The sequence below is a fragment of the Parasteatoda tepidariorum genome, chromosome 4 (genome assembly GCF_043381705.1).
Source record: "Parasteatoda tepidariorum isolate YZ-2023 chromosome 4, CAS_Ptep_4.0, whole genome shotgun sequence".
Lineage (NCBI taxonomy): Eukaryota > Metazoa > Arthropoda > Arachnida > Araneae > Theridiidae > Parasteatoda > Parasteatoda tepidariorum.
The window spans coordinates 27,502,813-27,527,102 of NC_092207.1; the positions used below are offsets into that span (position 1 = coordinate 27,502,813).

At 28.5% G+C, this 24,290-nt stretch overlaps 1 protein-coding gene across 1 annotated transcript in view; it reads left to right on the forward strand.

Annotated features, from left to right (window-relative positions):
* Positions 1-3,868: 3,868 nt before the first annotated feature.
* The window catches only part of LOC107453548 (Daughters against dpp), a 58,871-nt gene continuing 38,449 nt past the window's right edge, over positions 3,869-24,290 (forward strand). Inside the window, exon 1 of the mRNA XM_071179577.1 lies at positions 3,869-4,004. Within this exon, the coding sequence (XP_071035678.1) occupies positions 3,941-4,004 (64 nt within the window). The 5' untranslated portion in view covers positions 3,869-3,940. The remainder of the gene's footprint in view (positions 4,005-24,290) is intronic.

Consider the following 24,290-nt stretch of genomic DNA (forward strand, 5'->3'; position numbering starts at 1 on the left):
TTATATTGACATTTTGCGCCATTTTCAGAATTAGCAAAGATATATGCTAGCTCTACATATTGACGTTTCGCGCCAATTTCAGAATAAACATAAATAGCATATTATTCGCGAAAAAAAAGTCATTTCATGACGACGAAGCCTTCGAAAAACAACCTTAAGCAGAACTATCATTTTAAATTATGTATACAATCTTGCCGAAACGAATTGTCTGAGTTTTAGAATGGACAAATATTTTAAGAGATATGAAACTTTGTTAAAAATCGCTAATTTGGTGAAATTTTTTCAAATTTTTATGAGTTCAGATAACGCAGCTGAATAACTTTTTAATTTTTAAAAATTATATATAAGAAACACTTTTCATTTTACAAAACTATGACTTTTTATTATATTGACATTTTGCGCCATTTTCAGAATCAGCAAAGATATATGGCGCTTAATAAAGATAGGCAAAACGTGGCCCAACAGTCAAGAACAACTGTTGCGAACTCACAATAGTTACATAAATACAATATTACTCGATTCGTTATTTCGATTGGCAAGACAGAGCTTTAATAAACAGTCCTTCCCGCCATTTCATTTCGGTAAATTATCTGCCTTAAATTCAAATAAAAATGTTGGAGTTTCTCTCACAATTCAGTGGATACACAAGTGAGTAAGCAGCTAAATCAAATATTTGAGAACTCCCGTTTCGTCAAAAAAAAACTTGTGGTTTCGTGACAAAATTACTATCTAACATAACGAAATTTAGTTCAAGGATTGCTAAATGGTTAAAAAATAAAATTCCTTGATGTGGTTAATAAAGTAAAATATAAACTTAAGTTATATGTGCAAGTTTGTAGAATCAGCTTCTAAGATATCCTTCGATAAATTCTGCCTCCACCTTATTAACAATTTTATTTACTGTTTTATATTTTAAAATAAATTCATGCACGAAGATCTGGAAATAAGTAAATATAAGTAAATTCTGAATAAAACGGGATGTTCCGTATAGATAATAAACCCTTTTCCCCAAATTCGAAACTGTCTCTATACAGAAAATTTTTATATTACTCCCCCCCCCCCCTCTTCTGCAATAGATACTATAAATAGAGGTAGGAATTAATTTTGATAATAAAATTTGTTTTCTATTGTTTTCTCAAATTTTCTCTCGAATAAAATACATATAGAGTAAAATAAAATGCGAATTTCGAATAAAATAAAATATGAATGGATCACTAATTTTAGTATTTTATCAATCATCGAAATCCTTAGAAATATTTCTGTAAAAAAAAAAAAAAAAATATGTATAATAAATAAATAATAAATTTTGAAAAAGGAAAAAAAATCGATATTTCAAGGTTAAATTTCGTAAAGAAAAAGAAAAAAAAAAAAAAAAAAAAAAAAAAAGCTATTTAGAAACATTTTAACGTCATTTGTTTTATCTTTATTGTTTAACTCTGCATAGATGCCATTATTCTTCGCTATTCAGATTAATGTATGAATTTCTTATTCTAATATTATTTCCGCATTACGGAGAAATTCTAAATTTTATGTATTTGACTGTTTGGAATTAAGATATGTTCAATTATAATTCGCATAGATCTGACATTTTTTTAAATCCTAGAAGAAATATCGCAAAAAACAAAAGATAAATAAATAAATGAATAAAATAAAATCAAAGTTAATAAATTTCATACAAACATTGCCTTTAAAAAAATTCTTATTAAACAAGAAAAAATTAAATAAATTACCAAATTCCCATTGCTAAATTCGCCATTTTTATGTTTTCGGATCGTAACAAACAGTCATTCCCGTTTGCCATTTTGACTCTAAAAATTTCTAAGAATTGGAAACACGTGAAATTTTATTTGAGCAGCGTTTGTTGGGGGGATAATTTTAAATCCTAAACGGCGTTGTTTCTCAAGAAAAAGACTTTCAATCGAGGTCACATTCCTCTCAAATCACGTAGCAGAGGTAATGTCAACAAAACGAACGCCATATTGGCGCCCAGAGAACGTGAATTTAACTTAACTGCTTCGGAAAATAGATGTAAAACATCCCCATCATGTGTTGTAACACAGGAATAGCAAATCATCCGTCGCCTGTGAGGCACCAAAGCAAAGAATCCCTAGAACAGTATGTCACCGCATATAAAACGCTGAATTAATGATAGAGACTTTTATATGACGAAATGAAAAACACGAAATTGCGATAACAGAAGAGAGCCCGCCAGATTAACTTTATCTCTCTTTTAGAAAGCACCCATTCCTCAAAGACGGTTATGTGAATCACGTTATAGTAAGAAATATATTGACTAAAATCTAATCAAGGTTGTTTTTCACTGGAGATGCTATTCTCCAATGTTAATGTATCAGCAAAATCTACAGACACATGTTCTATGATGAAAATGTTCCACAGAGGATTTAATTTTTTTTCTACAAATAACAAACTTATTTATCTGAAAGTGATACGCATTCGATATTTTATGCAGATGCAAAAGTTTACAATCGAAAGAGAGAAAACGATTTTAAAATGAAAGCGCCATTTTTATAATCGGTTATTAAGAGAATCGTGCACTCCTTCTTGTTAACAAATCGCTTTATATAAAATAGCGAGTTGTACAAAATTTAAAAATTATTTTTAGCATAAAAACTATAAATGGAACTTAAAAATGCGTCATTTTTATAATGAAATCGTTTATTAGAAGGATCGGGTTCAATTTCTAAGCTCAGAATATTATTTTGTGATAAATCAGAACGCAATAATTTTTTGTAATAAATTGCTGTACAGGAATAGTTTGTGAGTTGTGCAAAATTTTAAAATTACCTTTAGTGTAAAAGCATGCATAAGAGTCTGCAGCAAAATTGTATTATTGTGGCAAAAAGTAAATACCTCTTGATTTCTGGTAATTCTGTGCTTAAATAATTTACTGTGCCTTTATAATAACTGATTGTTTGAATCAATTTTGAGTAAAGGCTTTATAAATTGAATTCATCTAAACAATCAAATTAAGCCTTCTTACTAACACCTGCTGTTAATTACCTACTGTATTTTAATTAGTCTGCTTTAATTGTTTACCTAAAGCAAATTAACGTTTGAATTAATAAACATCAAATCCTTTGATATGCTTAATGAAGTCTTTTTTGCTCATGTAGGATGCTGGTGAACGCTTAACAACACTTAACTTACGAACGCGTATCGCTTATCTATTAATGTGTAGCTTGAGTGTTACATAAAACACCTACGAAAATTTAGAAATCAAATATTTTCTCCCCAAAACACTAGGAAATACCTGCAAGTGACGTACGTCGTTGTGGGAAAGTGTGGCATTTGTCGATTCAGTAGCCAATCAGGTACGACACACACGCATGACGTCACTAACGGGTATCCAATTAAATCTGATTTAAATCACATGGTCATTTCACTTCACTTATCGAGTTTCAAGTGCCCAGTTATTAATTCCAATTTTGATTTCAATCGAAATCATCCAGTTTAAATATCGACCAAAAGTGAAATTGTAATCAGTTTTATAGTTACATACTATAAGAAAATTGCACTGACGCTGAGGGAAGCAGGTTTTAATGTTGTTCAGTAGGCTTTTCACAATTCTCACCTATTTGCCATCGATTTCAGATAAATATAGATGAAATTAATAAAGCTGTAAGAAAAATTAAAAGCTAGCTGTGCTATTTTCTGTCAAATCAACCTTAAAAAGATAATCAAAATAATTTTGAAAACCTTATCTTTTTGTCAATAGTTCTATATGTAAGGGAAGTATTTTCATTAACTTTGTTCTCAATGAATATCTTTGTTATCAGTTTATCGATAATACTCTAGGCGTCAGTTGTAATTCACAGGTATTGAACATGACTTGAAGATTTGCGATAATTTTTGCTTTTCCTATCTCCTCGTAATTTTTGTTTCAGATTGATTACAGTTTTAGTTTTAACTTCTTCTTAGAATGAACTGGAACATGGAATTCGTGCGAGGGATTAGGGAGCCATATTATAACCAGGATGGCAGAGGCAAGTTATTTTTTTGCCAAAATTATGATATATTTTTGAGAAAAAATTTCTGTAATTACTAACTAAAAACTTTTGCTATTTGTTTTCTACAAGAGAAGGGGAAATGATTAACATATCACAACCAGATCTAAATTTGGGTAAATGAGTTTCAAAAGAACCGAAACCATCTAAGAAAATTTTTAAAAAAAATTTTTCGTCTTATTTTTTTTAAGTCTTTTTAATTGAGTAGTTTTTCATTTAAGTTATGAGGTTTCAATCATTTTTTGCTAATAAAAGTCAATATTCTACGAAAATAAATGTTCAGTTTTTTTTCTTCGGAGAAATGATTAGGGTAATTAATTTAAAAGAAAGAAAAATTTTATTATTTTGTCTTCCTAAAAAAAAAAATAATGTTGCATTTAAAAAAATTCAATTTCTTAAGAATTGTTGTCTAAATTTACGCGCTCAAAAATTGAAAGTGGATTGAACTGCGGTTATAGATTGAACTAGCGCTTTGAGAGCGCGTTTAAAACGTTTAGTTTTTAAAAAAAACGAATCGACGAATCAAATAATCAACGAACATACAAACCAACAAATGAATAATAATAAGATTACCGGAAAACAAACGGCACTTATACAAACCATGACATATCCAATGCTGTGATTTATTATGTAAAATTTAAAATGAAAAAACTAATGTTTAAATGCCACATTTTAACTAACTATGTATTTAAAATGTGGTGAATCTAAAATGCATTATATCGTGAGAATATTTATCAACTAAAAAACGTGGTTGCAATCTGGAAGGAAAAAAAAAATTTCAATTACGTCTTTTCTAAATGAAAAAAATTAATTTTGAGGCAAAATTGTGCAAGTGCATCCGAATTCAAAACCAGGGTCGATTTGCAATCAGATTTAAAACGCATAAATTACAAAATTATTTTAGTGGGTGACAGAAAAAAAGATGAGAATGATATGAAATTAATTAGCAAATGATTTGAAATTGATTAAATGGTGAACCAATTATTATTTTAACATCGTACCATCTACATATTTAAAAAAAAAAAAACTATTTTTCGGCATTAGAATAGAAGGAAGTTTTTAACAAACCAGTTGTTTTGTTAAATATAATTTGAAAAATAAGTCTTTTTAATACACACGATTAAAATGTTTATGCTAAAAAATTTTGGTGCATTTTTTTACGAAATAAACTTTTCATACAACTTGTTATTGTTTTCGGTGGTGAGGTAAAATTTTTTACAGAGCAAGTAACATATTTTATTTACTTTTTCACTTTTTTTTTTCGTTTGTTTCTTTACTAACAGCGCATACTTTCATGCACATTAGAATCAATTTATGACTCCATTAAAAAACATTTTGTTAAAAAAAAAGAATATTTTTTAGTAATTTACACTAATTCTTTCAAACGATAGTAAGTTTGTCAATTTTATATAACTTTTTGCACTATAACTACAGTTCTATACTAAAAAATGTATTTAGTTTACGTCGACACCAAAAATGGTGGCAACTATTACCACCAATTTTTTTACAGTGTATTTTTTTACAGTGTTAGTCTGCCACTTCTTAAACTCATTTTAAAACTGCTGTTTTTTAACTCACAAGAATATTTTTTTAGTAATTTACACTAATTCTTTCAAACGATTGTTAGTTTGTCAATTTTATATAACTTTTTGCACTATAGCTACAGTTCTATACTAAAAAATGTATTTAGTTTACCTCGACACTAAAAACGGTGGCAAATATTACCACCAATTTTTTTACAGAGTTAGTCTGCCACTTCTTAAACTCATTTCAAAACTGCTGTTTTTTAACTCCTATTACACCACGGTCCGCAAATTAATAAAAATTAGGCACATAAAAAGGATACTCATTATTGTTTAAAATTAACCTGAAATTAAAAAAAATATATTTGCCAACGGAATTAATTAATTCTTTATTTGTTCAGTTCTTGACTGTTCTTATTTTCCTTAACCTAGAAAATCTCATCAAGGTCATTCGATTGTTGTGACTCACTATTTGCACTTTTCCAGATTGAGGAAATTATTTAAACAGTTATAACTCGAAAAAAAAGTATCACAACATATTTATATATCGATTAAGGAACCATCGCTGTGAAATTCACATAAATATCGAATTTCCAGACATTTTTCTGTAAAATATTACAGCATGTTGTTATGAAGGCTTAATTAGAGGCTATTATCTGTAACGTTTTATTAAAATACTATTGCATAGCGATGATTATGAATATTTTATTAACAAAAAACCACAATAAATATTATAAATTGTTTTCCTTATTGCCATTTTTTTAAAATAAGTTAATTTTATAATGAAGTAAATTTTATCGTTAAGTAAATTTTATAATTAAGTAAAAGTATTTTTAAAATTTGTATTATCCATTCGGTAGATTGACTATGTAAAATCATTTTGACTATGTAAAGTCATTTGTCTATACCATATAAAACAGTAAAAAAATTAACATAATCTGGACAGAGTTACTTTCTTCTGACTAAACTATAGGAGTCAAATTTGTAGCTTGTAGCTGTATTTGTAGCTTGTCAAATTTGTAAACTATAGGAGTCTAATTTGTAGGAATCATGTGACTATGTAAAATCATTTTTTGTTTTAGAGGGGTCTTATTATTTGAATGACAATCCATTAAAAGAGGCATATTCATTCTCAGAAAAACATTCGCTGTAAATTCGAAAACCCAACTTTAATAAAAAATCATTTTCTTAAAATCTGAAAAGCACCTTCAAAAATTGATAAACCAATAAAAGAAAGAAGAAAAAAAATTTCCATTCTTTTTTTCAAATGTAATTTAAAACTAGACCTCTCTGAACTTGATGACTAACCGCCACTGATCTGTTAAAAAAACAAATAAAATTGGAAATTTCGGCTTTCTTTTTTTTTTCAAAAATTAAATTTCTGATAATTTAATATTTAACGATTTTAATTTTATGCGTTTTCCTTTTCATTACAAATTAAATAAGAACCCTTAAGTTTGTTCATCATGCATGAAATATTTTTAATCACATCCGTTCGGAAATTTCGGTTAGACAAAACAATCCATCATAACCACAAACCTAAAATGGCAAAACAAGGTAAAGGTCGTCATCTAAATTATTACATTTCCCACGGAATTGAACCGTTCTTCCTTTGAAATATGAGGTGAATATTTATAGGAGACTAAAGGTTTTAAGTTAACTCTATATAGGGCTATTTTTTTCTAGCAATAATATGTAAAAAAAAAAAACATTTTTGGAATTGAGATTTATTTATAAAGAACAATCCGTTTATCCTATTACCTAAAATTAATTTGATTTTTTCCCTTTTTTTGGGTGAGAAGGTGGGTGGGATTTTCAAAATCTTATCTTATGTCAAGAATTGACCCTAAACTTAAACTTCTGTGCTATTAAATTATCGAAATTATAAATTCTGTGTTTTACAAATTCACTCGATGAGTAATGAACAAACGCATTACGCGTAAAAGTAAATAGCTTAACAGTATTAAGCCCTCTTCTTGACCCCACGTTAACCTTTATTGTTACCCAATTTCAAGTAAACAGAGCCCTTTATTGGTATTTTTTTCTGAACTTATCAGCAGATAGCCGCACAAATCATAGGGGGAAAAACAGCTTCCAATTGACTTTTATAAATTGGTGAGAAGTGTGACTTATCACTGATTTTTTGAACTTATCAGCAGATAGTCGCACAAATCATAGGGGAAAAACAGCTTCCAACTGACATTTATAAGCTGGTGGGAAATCTATTTAATCTGAACTTGTCACTGATTTTCTGAACTTATCAGCAGATAGCCGCACAAATCATAGGGGAAAAACAGCTTCCAACAGACATTTATAAGCTGGTGGGAAATCTATTTAATCTGAACTTGTCACTGATTTTCTGAACTTATCAGCAGATAGCCGCACAAATCATAGGGGAAAAACAGCTTCCAACTGACTTTTATTAGCTGGTGGGAAATGTATTTAATCTGAACTTATCAGCAGATAGCCGCACAAATGATAGGGGGAAACAGCTTCCAATTGACCTTTATAAGTTGGTGGGAAGTGTGCTTAATCTGAACTTATCACTGATTTTCTGAACTTATCAGCAGACAGCCGCACAAATCCTACGGGAAGAACAACTGACATTTATAAGTTGGTGGGAAGTGTACTTAATCTGAACTTATCACTGATTTTCTGAACTTATCAGGAGGTAGCCGCAAAAATCATAGGGGATAAGCAGCTTCCAATTGACATTTATAAGTTGGTGGGAAGTGAACTTAATCGGAACTTATCACAGATTTTCTGAACTTATCAGCAGATAGCCGCCCAAATCATAAGGAAAGTTGGATCGTTACATTGCGTATGCTATTACATGACGTTTGTTTTAAAACTTTGAATCACAATGCTCTCCTTTATTTGGCATATTTTCTGTTAATTTAGTTTTAAAATATTTTAAAATTTTTATTGCACCGATGAAGGAGTTTCTCGCTGAATCGAAACGCATACACTTTTTATGCGACAAATTTCTGATTTTAAACGTTGGAAATTTTAATCCCTATTTTATTATTTTAACTTTATCATTATTTTAATATTTAGAATATTTGAATTTTCTATACATTATGTTATTTCTAGAAAAAAATTGCTCCCCAATTAACTATTCATCGGAAACAATATTACTCATTCATATTGTTAACAGTTATTAAATTATTTATTAAAAAAATCTCATTTTTTCATTCCTAATACAAAATTGTTCAGGAGAATCTAATTAAACAGAAAAAAATGCATTTCTTTCTTGAAATTAATTTCAAATTTTCGCAGACATGGGGATTTTAAAGGTATCTACCTAAGTTATTGGATCAGGCAGGGGCGCCGCAAGCTTCGATTTTTGATGTGGGGAAAATTCCGATTTCACCGAATGAAATTCCTAGTTTGACCGAATCATAAATAAGCAATTATTTTTACTATTCTTTATTTAATAAATTTGATTTAAAAGTGTTATTGATCATCATAAATTCTTAATTCATAAAAACGACATAAAAAAAAAATATCCCGTCATTTGACATGGTTTTAAGTGCTGATAAAATTTAAGAAATTTATGCTTATACTTAATGTCGTAAAATTTTTTCACTAAGAAAAAAATTCATAGAAAAGTGTGGCAACTAAGAAATAAGTATGATTTGTCTAATACAGTATCAACAAACAATTATATAGCTAATCTTTAAATTATTAAGTTTTCTTACAGCTAAATAAATAGATTTGCTATAACCAAAATAAAATAATTTTTATGCATAAAAGTTAATCGAACTTATAATCATTTCATTTATTTATTATTCGAAAAAGGAACAATGATATATTTAATGCAGCAAACATGGCTGAATATTTGATATAAACATATTGAAATCTTTTAAAATATATTTATTTGTTAAATTCGAAAAAAGTAAGATAAAAAGCCGTAATTTTTGTACAATAAAGTATGTATAAGAATGTAATTCATTTGCTTAAAAAATTAAATTATTCTGTTGCAACCATTTTTACAACATATTACTAATTGTTTTCATCAATATATTACTGATTTAACAATTTTATACTTATTATTCTAGTATGTATGTATTATACTTATTTTACTACATACTTATTATAAAATGTTCAGCCGTAGATGAATAATTTAACAATAACTTGTTAGAAGAAATCTTTTCTTATACTTGTTATTTGTTGATTTGTAACGCATGCGTTATGAAACTATTGCTAACTATAATATTTTATCTGCTTGTCAGTTGGATTAGCGATTTCGTATAGCGTGTTTACTTTAGCTTTTATGCAAGCTTCAGAGAGCATAGTTCCTTTTCCTAGCTATTTTGGAAGTTCCAGCATGTGCTAGGTCTGTTATAACACCAGCCCTCCACCAACGGTATGAAGTTTTAATATTATAAATATATAAGATATAAATATTTTTCCAAATTCCAGCTAATCAAATGCATAATTTTGAAAACAGTAAATCAAATACGGAAATGACTCCATATATTCCAAAAAACCGATATGAATATCTACTAAATCTAAGATCACTGATGTTACGTTATTATTAATATTTATTTATTTGAAATAGTACTGTATATACAGAATCAAGTAATTGATGAGTGATATATGTACGTGCTGAAAATCATTTTCCTCTTCCACGAGATCACTGTAAATATAATTAATGATTAACTGCGATACATTGATGATTTGATTTCAGGTGATTTATTATCGCCCGAATTTATCGCTTTTATAATACGCAGCTCTTATTAATAGTTGTTAATCATGAATATCTTTCGATTTAGGGCACTGAAATGTTTTATTTCAATTTTTTTTTAATATTGGAATTTTACGCTAAATTATTCTTTATGACAGATTCCGTGATAAAATTCATATACGTGTTGTAGCTATTTTCGTTATATTTCTTTTTTTTCTTTTTTTTTTTGTATTTTATTATTCTATCCAAAAGCATCAGATATGTTTAAAATGTTAAATACTTAGGGAATGCGTGTTTAATGACTTGTGTGCCAGTTCGTTTGAAAAACAAAAGAAAAAAAAAAGGAAAAACCGTTACCTATTTGTTTACATTTTCAAAATAAAAAAAAATTTAAAAACTTATTATTTCATTCTCACTTATTAATTTAATGGTTTTCGGACTTCTGAAGCATTTAATCGCATACCTAGGTTATAAAAAGAATTAATTTTTAATTAATCAAAAACTACTGAAGTAATTTTAAAAAAAATTATATGAAACGGAAACTGTATTAGTTGCAATATACATGCTCATATGCAGTTTTGTTAAGTTCAGTTGAAAGTCGCAGAGGTTATCTCGCTGAAACTATAGAACAAGCGATTACAAAAATTTTATTAATAAATAAAAATTTTAAAAAAACTCTTTTTTAATTTTGTAAAAATTATCATTTTCATGTATATTATCCATCATGCATATCATCCATTTGTGCGTCAATGACAAAAACGCTATACTCATATTTCTAACTTTAAACGAACTCATAGCTTACATTTCTCGAAAAATATTCTCCGTGTGTACTGACGAAGTATTCAAAAAATATGACCACCACTTGCACCACTGATGAACCGCATGTTAAGTATTTTTTATTTTATTTTATAACGGTCGTTGAACAGCCGACACAATTTTAGGTTTACGACTACTAATGTTCAACTCCGTAGCCTTGTAAGTTTGAACCCAACCCAGAAGACAAGGAAACTCCTGGATCAAGTATTGCGAGAAATTTTCTTTTTTGGCGGAACTAACCCGCATTTGCATTACATGGAAAGGAAGACTACGAGAACCTCTCACGGTTAGCCTGAAGGCAAGGGGACTCTAACCCATGACCACTGGGGATATTTCACGTCAGCACTATGGTCGGTGCAAGCCGGATGCGGAATTCGTATCGACTGGAATCGAACCCGGTTCGCCTAATTGGAAGGCGAACGCTCTATCCCCTGAGCCGCATGTTAAGTATTGACTTGACTATCAATTTAACTTATTTGATTTACTTATTCAAACAACGAAATGCAATTTTGTGTTTTCTAAAATACTGCATGGGGGTCATTAACAAATGTTATCAAGCTTAAAGGGAAAAGGGGGTGCTTGAAATTTTATTTTATATTATAACCGTCGTTGAACAGCCTACACAATTTTGAGTTTACGACTACTATTGTTCAACTCCACAGGCTTGTAATTTTGAACCCAACCCAGATGACAAGGGAACTTCTGCATCTAGCATTGGGAGAAATTTGCCTTCGTGGAGGACGTTTTGATGAAACTAACCCACATTTGCGTTACATGGAGAGGAGAATCACGAAAACCTCCCCAGGTTAGCCTGACGGCAAGCGGACTCTAACCCATGATCCGTCTTCCACAGAGGATATTTTACGTCAGCACTGCAGTCAATGCAAGCCGAGTGCGGAATTCGAATCGACCCGTCATCGCTGGGATTCGAACCCGGGTCACCTCATTGGAAGGCGAAGTGCTCTATCCCCTGAGCCACCAGGCCTCGGCGCTTGAAATTGTGATAATTTGTGAAGCCGTACACAAATGATGTCAAAACCCCTCCTCACCTTTGTGTTTGTGGCACTCTTCTGAATTCCTTATCACTTCATGTCATATGTCACGCAATATTACCTGAACGTGTACTTGCAGTTTCGAAACATAACACTTCTTTAACACACACATTTTTTTCTAAACTTTAACTTATGTGTTTTAATGACATCCGTGAAGATAGCAATAATAATGTTTATAATTTTGTACTTATTTCAATGAAAAAAATTAGAAAATATTTAATTGCTGATTTTAAGTGATTTTATTTCGCCCAAAATGAGTGATGTGACACTTCCCTTTCCCCCCTACCTCCCTCTAATAGTGGCATTTCTTATGGAAGGCCATAAATGCGGTCACTATAAGAGCAAAATTACACTTTTTGATTAAAATAAAAACATTTAAAATTAGCAGGTAATTATAAAATTTTTTATTGTCATCTTACGTTTATTTTTCAAAGATAAATTTTTTTTTCTTCTTTATTTTGATATTTATTACTTTGTATAGAATACCGATTAATATTTTAACTAATATCCTTGCTTTAAATTTAAATTTATAAATAAATCATGTACATTTACAGTTTAAAAAAAAACAATTGATGACATTTTCATGAGATATTACTACTTTTAATTGTTCTTTTTCGTTAATCCTTTGACTTAAATGGGACACCGGTGTCCCTTATATATCTACACATATATATTTCTCCTGACTCTCTAATTACGAGCAAAAATATATTTTGGTGCTTTTTAGTTATAAGAAAAGCAGTCTAATAATTACTAAAAAAATTCTGTTAGATTATGGAAATTATATTTGTGATAAAGTCTAAAAAAAGTAGATAGAAAAAAAATTTTTTTTTTATTCATATTCAAAAATTTATTGATTATGTGAATTAAAGAAATTTCAATAATGAACAACTATTTTTCTTAGATCTAAATAACCGCAAATTTGAAAAATTATTGTCTAAAAGAGCCATGTTTGGATGATTTAACCTTTAACGCAGAAAAAAACACCGGCGTTTCCTGCTGTATTTTATAACTGTAAGTTATTAAAATGCAGATTATAATTTTTTTTTAATTTTGCCCTTAATTAATACAAAATCATGAAAAAAAAATTGAAAAATATGTTCAACAAAAATTCTGCGTCAAAGGGTTAATATATTTGTTTTTACTTTTATTTATTGATTTTTTTTCTTCTTGTAGTGAAGCTTAATCTTATTTCTTATTAAATAAGTGCACTCATGTTTATGTAATATAGCATAACATGGGAGTAGGGGTATGGCAAAGTATGACACCAAAGAGGGGTCAAAAATATTTATGGGCAGCCCCTCAACTTATTAAGTCTACATCAAATGTGCAAGAACCAGTTGTTGAAATGGCACTTACATGATGGCACACTTCTATTATTGGCAAATGAAAGAGATCCAGGCCTATAAGCCGGATATTAATTTTAAGACTCTCACAACGGACAAACGTGCAAAAAAAAGGGGAGCATTAATATAAATCGGATTTCATAGCCAAGCCTCTATTATCTCTGTCCCTTCCCCAGGGATGGAACGAGGGGAGAAAGTTTTGGCGAAGAATAAAGATGATTTCACAGTCAGTTGCGAAGGTTGGTCATCTGTTTTGCAGTATTCTGGCGACAGTCTGAACTGCATTCAGCAAACAGAACTGTCTGCCGAGATTAGAACTTTATTTGCGGCCGGCGCCGCGGGGGAAGACGTCGGGGCTCAAGGCGCCGTTGACGCCGCTGGTAATGGACAGAGAGAAGCCAGTCAGTGAATCCCTTCAAATTCAGAAATAGAAAATTTCGGTGGGGGGTTCGGATGTTTGCCTTTTTCCTCGGACTGAAGAAAGTTATACCCCTTGTTTTTCATGAATACGAAAGAATGTTTAGTTTTTTTTAAATTTTATAATCGCTGTTCTTCTTATTTTTTCGAAAAGGAAAAATCTGATGACAATGATACATCACCCTGATGGATGCTTTACCCTTAATCATTTGTTTTTAAAAGTTGATGTACAAAAATGTTTATGTATTTATTTAGCTCAATACTTTATCAAGTTCAATAAACCAGAACTATATACAGTCGAACCTCTATTTAACAAAGTCGCTAAATCCTGATAAAAAGTTCGATGTATGGAAAATTACCTTTTGAAATGTTTAAACAACACAAAACAGGTTTTAAATTCATAAACACTAGATGTAATTAAAATAGCAATTGATTCACCTTTATCTTCTGAACTAGTATCTACTATTTATTTTATAAATCTTAACCATAAAAGAAATCTGCATGGAAAGCAAGAATAGAGCAAAACATTATCCAGTGTTCATACAGTATCATGCTACGTACATTTTCAACTAAAAAAAACTAAATTTATGTATGAAATTATAGCTGCATTTATTATAAAAGTAATTTTAAACATACATTGCCGCATGCCTTCTTAAGTTTAATTGCAACTGATAAAATCCGTTCTGTCCGAGTTTATCGTTTGAAATGAAACAAAAAGGAAAAAAAAATTACCGCTTTCTCTACAAGTTAAGTGGCTTCGAAAATCAATTCAAGGGCATTTCACTCGTAAAATTCGTTAACAAGTTTCAAATGTTCTGATATATTTTGGGAAAGTGAGAAAAGTTCGTTAAATAGAAAATTCACTTCGCTATTTGGAANTTGATTCACCTTTATCTTGTAAACTAGTATCTACTATTTATTTTATAAATCTTAACCATAAAAGAAATTTGCATGGAAAGCAAGAATAGAGCAAAACATTATCCAGTGTAACACTATCATGCTACGTACATTTTCAACTAAAAAAAACTAAATTTATGTATGAAATTATGGCTTCATTTATTATAAAAGTAATTTTAAACAGACATTGCCGAATGCGTTCGTAAGTTTAATTGCAACTGATAAAATCCGTTCTGTCCGAGTTTATCGTTTGAAATGCAAACAAAAAGGAAAAAAAATTTACCGCTTTCTCTACAAGTTAAGTGGCTTCGAAAATCAATTCAAGGGCATTTCACTCATAAAATTCGTTAACAAGTTTCAAATGTTCTGATATATTTTGGGAAAGTGGATCTCAAAGAAAAGTTCGTTAAATAGAAAATTCACTTCGCTATTTGGAAGTTATTTTACGAAGAAATTTCCAAAATGTTTTTCGTTCCACGAAGAAAAATCGTAAAATAGAGAAATTCGCAAAATGGAAGTTCGTTAAATAGAAGTCCGACATACAGTTCTAGGTCAAATTATTAGATGTACTATAAGATTCTTATTTATCAGCTGATACTATACAGTAATATTGTTTTTACGCTGTTGAAACCGGTTTACATTTGTTTATGTTCGTGTATCAATTGGTTAACATTGTAATGCAATACGTTAAAAATAAACACAAATGGGATGTAAATAAAAAATCTCCAGAATAAAAACCCATTACATGTCTGTTTAAATATAAAAGTATTGCATATAAACTCGTGCAAAGCATGCAATTATTAAAACACTACAATGCACCGAATAATTTGGTCTAATTATTAAAACATATTAATATAATACCTGGTATAATAATTATTCTATATTTATACTATATATCGTCTAATTTAACCAATTGATACACGAACTTAAATAAGTGCAAACCGGTTACAGTCGCGTAAAAACAATAAAGTAATTAAACAATAAAACAATAGTATCACCTGATATTTAAGATTTTAAATAGAATCTTATACTGCGTCTATTAATTTGGACAGGGACTGTATATATATTATCATTCATTTGCTTATTTTACTCTTCGGATTTGTGGTATATCTTAACTCACTTTAATCTATAAATAAACGGCTATGAGTTTATTCCAACGAAAATTACTTTTGTTAAAGAAAGATGGAAGATAGAGAGAATAATAATAACATAAAAGGAATGCCTTCTCTCTCTGAATTTTATATAACTTATGAAGAATTATATAGATACCGATTATCTGTTTAAAATTGTTAATTAGTATTGGAGAAAATTTTTTTATTTCATTTTATTCATTAAAATGTATTTCATTCAACTTGTTTTTAACTTTTAAAGTATTTATTTTTTCAAGCAACTGCAGTATCTTTGATAAAATTAGAACTTTAAAAAAAAAAAATTTATAAATTCAAATCACAAAATCCCTTCCCTCTTTAGGTACTTAAGTGCTATTTAAACGGTCCCAAAGACATTACTTTTCCTCCACACTAAACTAAGACCTTATTTTTATAAAAACAAAACTCTTTAAAGGAGAACCCGATTCGCAAGCAATTTCTGATACAGAAAATTGCGAGTTGATTTTTCATACATTTAGAATAAATTTACAATAAATAAATTCATAAATTTTACAAAAGATTTACAATAAGCCTGAACAAACTCGATTTATCCGACAATAAGTCTGATCGAGCTTCGATGGCTCAAGGGCTAACCTCCCAATAAGGTGAGGCTCTAATCCTAGCCATGGCTCGTACCCACCACTGTGAAGTAAACTATCTTCAGTGGTTGATAGATTATAGGTAAGAATCCACGCTCACACCGATTTCCCGTGTTTAAAGCGCATAATAAATAATAATAAATCCGAGAAGGTTTTTAAAAATTACTTTTATGGTCTTCTACAATAAAAAAGGAAGTTTTATATTTTCAGCTTTTAATTATTAATTGTTACGATTCTGAGATCGTGAATTGGTACTGTTGCGGATTTTCAAAAAAATTATAATTGCAGCAAAATATATGATAAATTTTGACTGGTTTTGTTTCAAGTAAACTAAAAGAGCTGCATTTAAAAAAATAAAAAAGAAAGAGGGGGAAAAATAGAATTTGATTTGTAAGCATTTCGGCTTTTATTTTCTTTAAAGGGTATTTTTAAAAATTTTGATACCTAAAATTTTAAATTTAAAAAAATTATCTTATTTGCATTTTTTTTNTTTTTTTTTTTTTTTTTTTTTTTTTTTTTTTTTTTTTTTTGAAAAATATTAATAATAACTCCCCAAGAAGAACTCCATAACTCCCACAAAAGTCCACAATTCAGCAGCGAATAATATTCTATTCAGTGAATATTATTCTATTTTTACGACTATTACAAGTTAGTCTAAGTTTTTAATTTTTAATAGTTACTCTAACGCTGCATTGTTTGAGCTCTTAAAAATATTATAAAATTTATTATTAATTGATTGTGGGAAGATCACGACAAATTAGCAATTTTAAAAAGTTTTTTTTTATTTTTATATTTTTCTTTGCTTTAAAATTTAAACAATACTTTTCCGCAAAATAGCACATCTTTATATAACATAAAAAGATAATGGTCTAAAACCGTTTTTTTATTGTTGTCAACACATTCTTAAACAAAGAAAATCAGGAAATCTTAGAGTGGCATGAACACAAAATGAATAAAACTTATAAGGATATTTTCCTGTAAATTATTTGTTACTTTATAGTATTTTTATTCTGTGCTATTTTGAATATTATTTAACATCCATTTGTTGAAGCAAATCTTCGAATATTTTTAACTGCACATATTATGAATTACAACAATCGTTAATGTTTTTAAATTACCTTTGTAATTTCTAATTTTTGTAAACACTATTCTATCGAACTCATTACGTCATTAATCGGTCCTACCGGTTAGACGATCAAGAGCAAAAACTTCCCAAAAAAGTAGACTAGTTTCACTTTTTTAAAACTTTTTTTTTAAAAAAAAAACTGATTGTCATTCATAAAAAAAAAATTACATAAAATAAAAAACTGAAATAAAATAAATTGAATTTTAAAAAAAATAAAAATAGTTGAATTTCCTTGAGCTTGGCTAATCAAAGAATTACCAATGTTATATGACGTAAAGTTATGCATACTCACGGAAGTTTGAGTTTAATTAGCGATAATAAAAAACTCCGAATTTCAATTTACACTTTTAGGACAATATTTTCAAATGTATATACATAGTGCTGGAATAAATATATAAAAGAAGAGTTTTTTTTTTCTCCATAGTTTAGTGTTATTTAGTTATTAGTTTTTATAAAAAGAAAAAAATCCTTTGATTTGAAAGCTGATGCTATTTTTCCCCAGTTATGGCTGATTTCCCCCTTCCCACCCCCCCCTTAGGTCTCATATTCTAACCTGTCTCTGTCTCGATCATAAATCAATTTGTACTGACAGAACATGTAACTACTTCCCTAATTTGTTTTTTTTTTCCCCCAACCTACACGTTATCTTGTACAAGATAAGGTTTTGAGTTTATTACAATAAATAGACACCAACTCAAGATAAATTCTTAATTTGAGTAACTTATACTAACAAGTAATTTTGTTTACATATTAGTTTTATAAACAACTTGATAAATTTTTTTGAAAATAATTTTTTTTTTTTTTTTGCTCGACTTATTAACTCGAATGTAATGGAGAGAAAAGAAAAGATAATAGTAATCTTCAATTAACAAGTTGCTAATTGATGAAATTTGCATAGCTGGGAAATTGTTTACAAATTGTAATGTTGGATGAAAATGTAAATCATTATCTTATTGATAAAGTTTTTTTAAGAAATTGTTCGCAATTCTCCTCGATAGCATAACATTGAGATAAACCAGAAGTTTGCTTGAGTTAGTACAGATTCAAGAAGCTTCTTATTGTTTTCCTTGCGTTAATCTTTAATTAATAAGTTGCGACTTGATGAAATTTGCGTAGCTGGGAAATTGTTTACAAATTCTAATGTTGGATGAAAATTTAAATCATTGTCTTGTTGATAAAAATTTTTAAGAACTTGTTCGTAATTCTCCGCGATATCACAACATTGAGATAAACCAGAAGTTTGCTCGAGTTCGTACAGATTCAAGAAGCTTCTTATTGTTTTCCTAGCGTTAATCTTTAATTAATAAGTTGCGACTTGATAAAATTTGCGCAGCTGGGAAATTGTTTATAAATTGTAATGATGGATTAAAATTTAAATCATTATCTTGTTGATAAAGTTTTTTTAAGAACTTGTTCGTAATTCTCTGCGATATCACAACATTGAGATAAACCAGAAGTTTGCTTGAGTTCATACAGATTCAAGAAGTCTTATTGTTTTCCTTGCGTGAATCACCTTTTTCTTTTAAAGCAATTTTTTTATTTTAAATTTTATTTTATTAACAAAGCGTTCACTTTTGTAATATGAACTAGAAAAGGTAACGTTATATCTGGGAATCAGAACAAAAAAGTGGAGATTTTTAAACGGATTTTTCAGAATGTACGCAAAGAACAAAATTAAAATTCAATAGGTTTTTTTTATCTCTTTTTTACATATTCATCTGTATATACAGTTAAAGAGTTTAATTTATTTTTTTTTTTTTGATAAAAAAAAACACACGAAGGAAATGAAAATTAATGGATCATTATTTTATCATTTTAAATAAAATATAAAACATTTAGATTTATGAAGCTAATTTTGTATTTAGTTTATTTTAGCTTGTTTTTCAGTGAGTTTTAATGGTACATCTCTATTTCATTTCATTTTGCATTGCATGCATTATGTATTACTATAAAAACAATTTTTTTAAAGCAGTAAAGTTTCAATACATCCTCCTATATGATATATTTTTGGTAATAGTTCAATTATGTTTAGAAAAGTTAACTATTTGTAAAATGAAAATTCACAGAATATTTTTTTATAAAATAATAAATAAATTAAACGGTTAAAATGTTAAAAAAAATCCGATTTCGATTAAATGAATCGTAAAAATTACGATTCTGAAAGAAAAATCACAAATCCTGGCTTCCGCACACAATTTGGATGTTATGATGAATTCCTGGTCAAATATCAATATGCAATCTTAAAAACTAATATGAACTCTTTTATATTTCTTTGTCCTGAAAGATGTTTTCATCAAAATGATTAAAATTCAAGCTTTTTAACACTGTATTCAACAAAAAAATTTAGAAAGATAGGATAGAATTTATTTAATTAGAAGCCAACTCTGTTGCTTCCATGATTTAAAATCGTTTTCAACTCATAATTACCAAAATATTATTCCTTTGAAATCATTGTACTTTCTTGTAACCTTAAATGGATTTTTAATTCATAAAGGTTTGTCTACATAAATTGTTATCAATTTTGAAATCCTTTTTTCTCTCCTATTATGATATTTATAGCCCGCTTTCGATATTTCTATCAATGATAAATAAATATATTTTATTTAGATTAAATCTACATTTATAAGAATTTAAATCCTTGTGTTCTCTCCAATTTTTTTGTAACTATTTAAGTTAATACAATTAGCTTATTTCATTGTTTTAATCATTAAAATCATTCATTTATCGAAATGTGGAAGAATAACGCAGGTTCAAATTTCAAGCTCTGACTGCAATTCAGTTTTAAATTTACATAACAGTAAAAAAATTTTAAGAATATTTTAAAATTTATAGTTTTGTCCAGTAGCCTAAATGAACATAAATTTTTTCAACAAATACTTTTAAAAGATGTCTTTTTCTGATCTTAAAAAGTCAATTTTGGATTTCGAATTCATTTTGTTCATGTTTTTCTTCTTTTTTTTTCCTGCGTAAATTTGGAAAGGCCCCTAAGTTAGGTTCTTCGTGTTAACTGAAATAAATTAAATGAAGAATATTTTGCTTTGTTTAAATTAAATATTTCATTGTTTTAATCATTCAAGTACATTTATCGAAATGTGGAATAATAACACTGGTTCAAATTTCAAGCTCTGACTGCAATTCGGTTTTTTTTAAAATTTACATAACAGTAAAAAAAATTTGAGAATATTTTAAAATTTATAGTTCTGTCCAGTAGCCAAAATCAACATAAATTTTTTCAACGAATACTTTTAAAAAATGTCTTTTTCTAATCTTGAAAAGTCAATTTTGGATTCGGATTTCAAATTCATTTCGTTCATATTTTTTTTTTCCTACGAGGGAAGGCCCCGAAGTTGGGTTCTTCGTGTTAGCCTAAATAAAGTAAATGAAGAATATTTTGCTCAGTTTAAATTAAATATTATATAATTCTTAAAATTTCACAAACTATTAACAAAAAAGTAATTGTTAAACGTAAGTTTTTCAATTTTTTCTCTCCTTTACTTACCATTGTTGCCTGATCTTATAATCATTACAAAAGATATGGTAATCTTGAGTGCTAGAAACCGGAAAGAGCTTCATCAATTTCCCACGGTTAGTTGGCCGGATGATTCCATGAATAGGAGACCAACAGTCGCGCTGCCAGAGCACCTGTCTCCCGCTATAGTCTCCAGCACAAAGGAAGAACAAATTTTTTTATAAAACCTAATACCCGTAGACTAAATCCTGCCTTTAACCTGCAATAATAATAATAAAAAATAAAAAAAAAATTGAAAAACTGACTATTACTGTAGGTTGACGTCTGTATCGTGTTTTCACATTCAAATTGAACTTTTCTTGATTTTACTTGAATTTTTTTGTAAATTTTAAACAGAGAAAAATGTGGCACATTCAATTTTTTTTTTTTCTATTGAGGATTTTATAACAGCTTCAAAAATTACTCGGAATTTTTTTCATACACTCAAATTTTTAAAAAGTATAATTATCGTTACATTCAAAAAAATTTCATAAATTGCAATAAATAGAATGAATTTAATTATAATTTCACTCTGTTTTAAAATGTAAAGTTTTTGCTCAAAATATTTGTTAAGATGTGGGAGAACAGTATAAAAAATATAAAATATGCAAAGTTTCCGCCAAATAAATTTGTATAATTTAAAATTTTTTTTAAGAAAAATTAAAAAGCGTATTTCTCAAATTCACGTTTCTTAAATAGGTTGAAAGCGCAGTTACCTTAAAAATTAACTATTTTGAAACATTTTTCAATCGAAGTCTGTAATAGTAATGTTATCTTTTAACGATTGTTTTAACTATTCCTACCTCAAAACTTCATTTTCTTTGAAGGGCGCTTTCCCCCCCCCCTAAATATACGCGATTTCTATTTTCCTCTGCAGTGAAATAAATAGTCAATAAGATAAAAAAAAAACTTGAATAAGAAAAAAATTAAAAAAAAAACATCGCCGAAGTATACTAAAACTTTAATAAATTTAACTAGTTAATTTTATTTAACATTGCAAAGATCATTTTTAATAGGAAAATAAAATATAAATTAGATAAACACTTGAAAGAATTTATATAGAGAGAATATAAATTCTTTCATGGATTTAAGACAAAATTAAATAATGAAGTTTCAGATCATTAAAAATGAAATATTTTTGGCATTTCAGAATATTTTTTTTAATAATGAAATTTTAAAAATAAATACTTTTCTTTCAATTCATTTTTCATAAAAATGAATTCAAATTATTATGAATGCATATCAATCCAATGTTTTTCTTTTCCTATTAATTAGCTTTTTTTTTACTCCCCTTCAGAAATAACATTTCACTTTTCAGGGGATTTAACTTTGGGGTAAGACCATAGTATTCACACACCTTTTTATGATGCTGCTTTTATACCATGCTTACTCTAGACCTGTAAACAAATTAAGGGGGAGGGCAGAGCATGACTTAGTAAAAAGAATAATTTGCTCTTCTAAAAGATTTTTTTTTAATAAAAAAAATATTAAATTTTATTTAATAAAGTTCATAGTTATACTAGTTAATATATTAATTAGACAAATATATTTACGTTTATTGAAGTTTAATAAGCAAATTTAGAAGCTATAAATAATGAAAAAAATTATCATTTAAAAATTTATGTAATGCCATCAGGCAAACTTAGTCATAATGTGATGCCCCGACAGGCGAAAAAGGCGCTTCTCCTAATTAAAAAATCTGGCTCTGTGGCCTCATGTCAACGAAAAATTTTCACGGCTTTCATTTCATTCGAAGAAACTTTTTTTTTTTTAATTTTTAATTTAAACCTTTTATTTATGTAACCTGAGTGTATTATGAGTAAACAAAATTCTAAAGGAATTTCACTGATAAATTAAAGCCCAAACAACAGACAAATTATAGTTCAATCAAATTTGACTTTTAGTTCCAACTAATTCCCAGAAAAACTGCTAAATTTTCAGAACTTTTTTAGTTTTTGCCGCGTTGCATCTAAAAATACGTGAAATTTAATCTGGAACAAAGTTAAAGATTAAATTCCGCATTTAATGACATACTTAAACAGTTTTGTTTTAGTGATTTGGTCAGAATTAGTAAACTAAAATGAGCGAAATTTTTCGTTCCGCCGCCGCCAAAAAAAAACAAACTTTTCTTTCATATTTTAAACGCCTGTGAACAACTGCAGATGCCACGCCAAATAAAAAATATTAAAAAAAATATATCAAATATGAAAACAATATAATGGCGTTTTTTTAATCTAATTTGACTGGATTTAATATTAAAATAATAATTATTTCAATATTGAATAAACAAATTAAAAGATCAGTGAACAAATTGCATTAAAAAAGTTCTTCGATACATTTGTTTCAACATTTGAAATAATTAAAACCGATAAAAAATATATATAAAAGCTTCTAAACTGAAATGATATAAGTATCACCAAAAGCGTGAGAAAAAAAGATGTAAAATTGGCTGATCCGATAGTGAAATATTTTGTGATTTGGTCGTTTTATCAAAAGACAAAAGTCAGAAAGTCTAGACAAAAGTTACTTTTAATTCCCTAATCATACAACTTTTAGAAATCCCGCCAGCAGAACTATCAAATGTGTAGATTGGTTGATAATGAAGGCATTCAAACCGTAATCAAAAGAGTTCGATAGGAACATAAAACTGAAGAAAGCGGCACGATCAATTATGTTCGAACTTTCCTTTGTTCTTTGTTCGAAGAATATTATTTGCCTGTATCCGATATTTTGCCCGAGATCATTGTTTTCATCAGTCATTGACAATCACTTCTTGCGAAAACCGCCCTCCCTCTGCAAGAAACAGACGCCGCGTCCAAATACCGCTATTTTCCACCGTTGTGTCGCCCGCCAGAAAACTGGGGTTGTAAGTTGGCGACATACATCTTTCTTGGCAACTTTTCCAAACTTTTATTTATGAAGATGGAAATCATTACTACTCGCTCGCTTTTATTTATTTATTTTGAATTTATAAAATATGAATTTTTGATTTTAAAATGAATCTTATCACCTTTTTCTTTATTGATATCTTTATCAATTAAAGCATATGGGTTTTTCATTCGATTTTAGTATTGCACTGCTACTGCTTGAATATTGACTTCGAATTTCCTCACTTAAAAGCTAATAAACGCACTATTATATATATA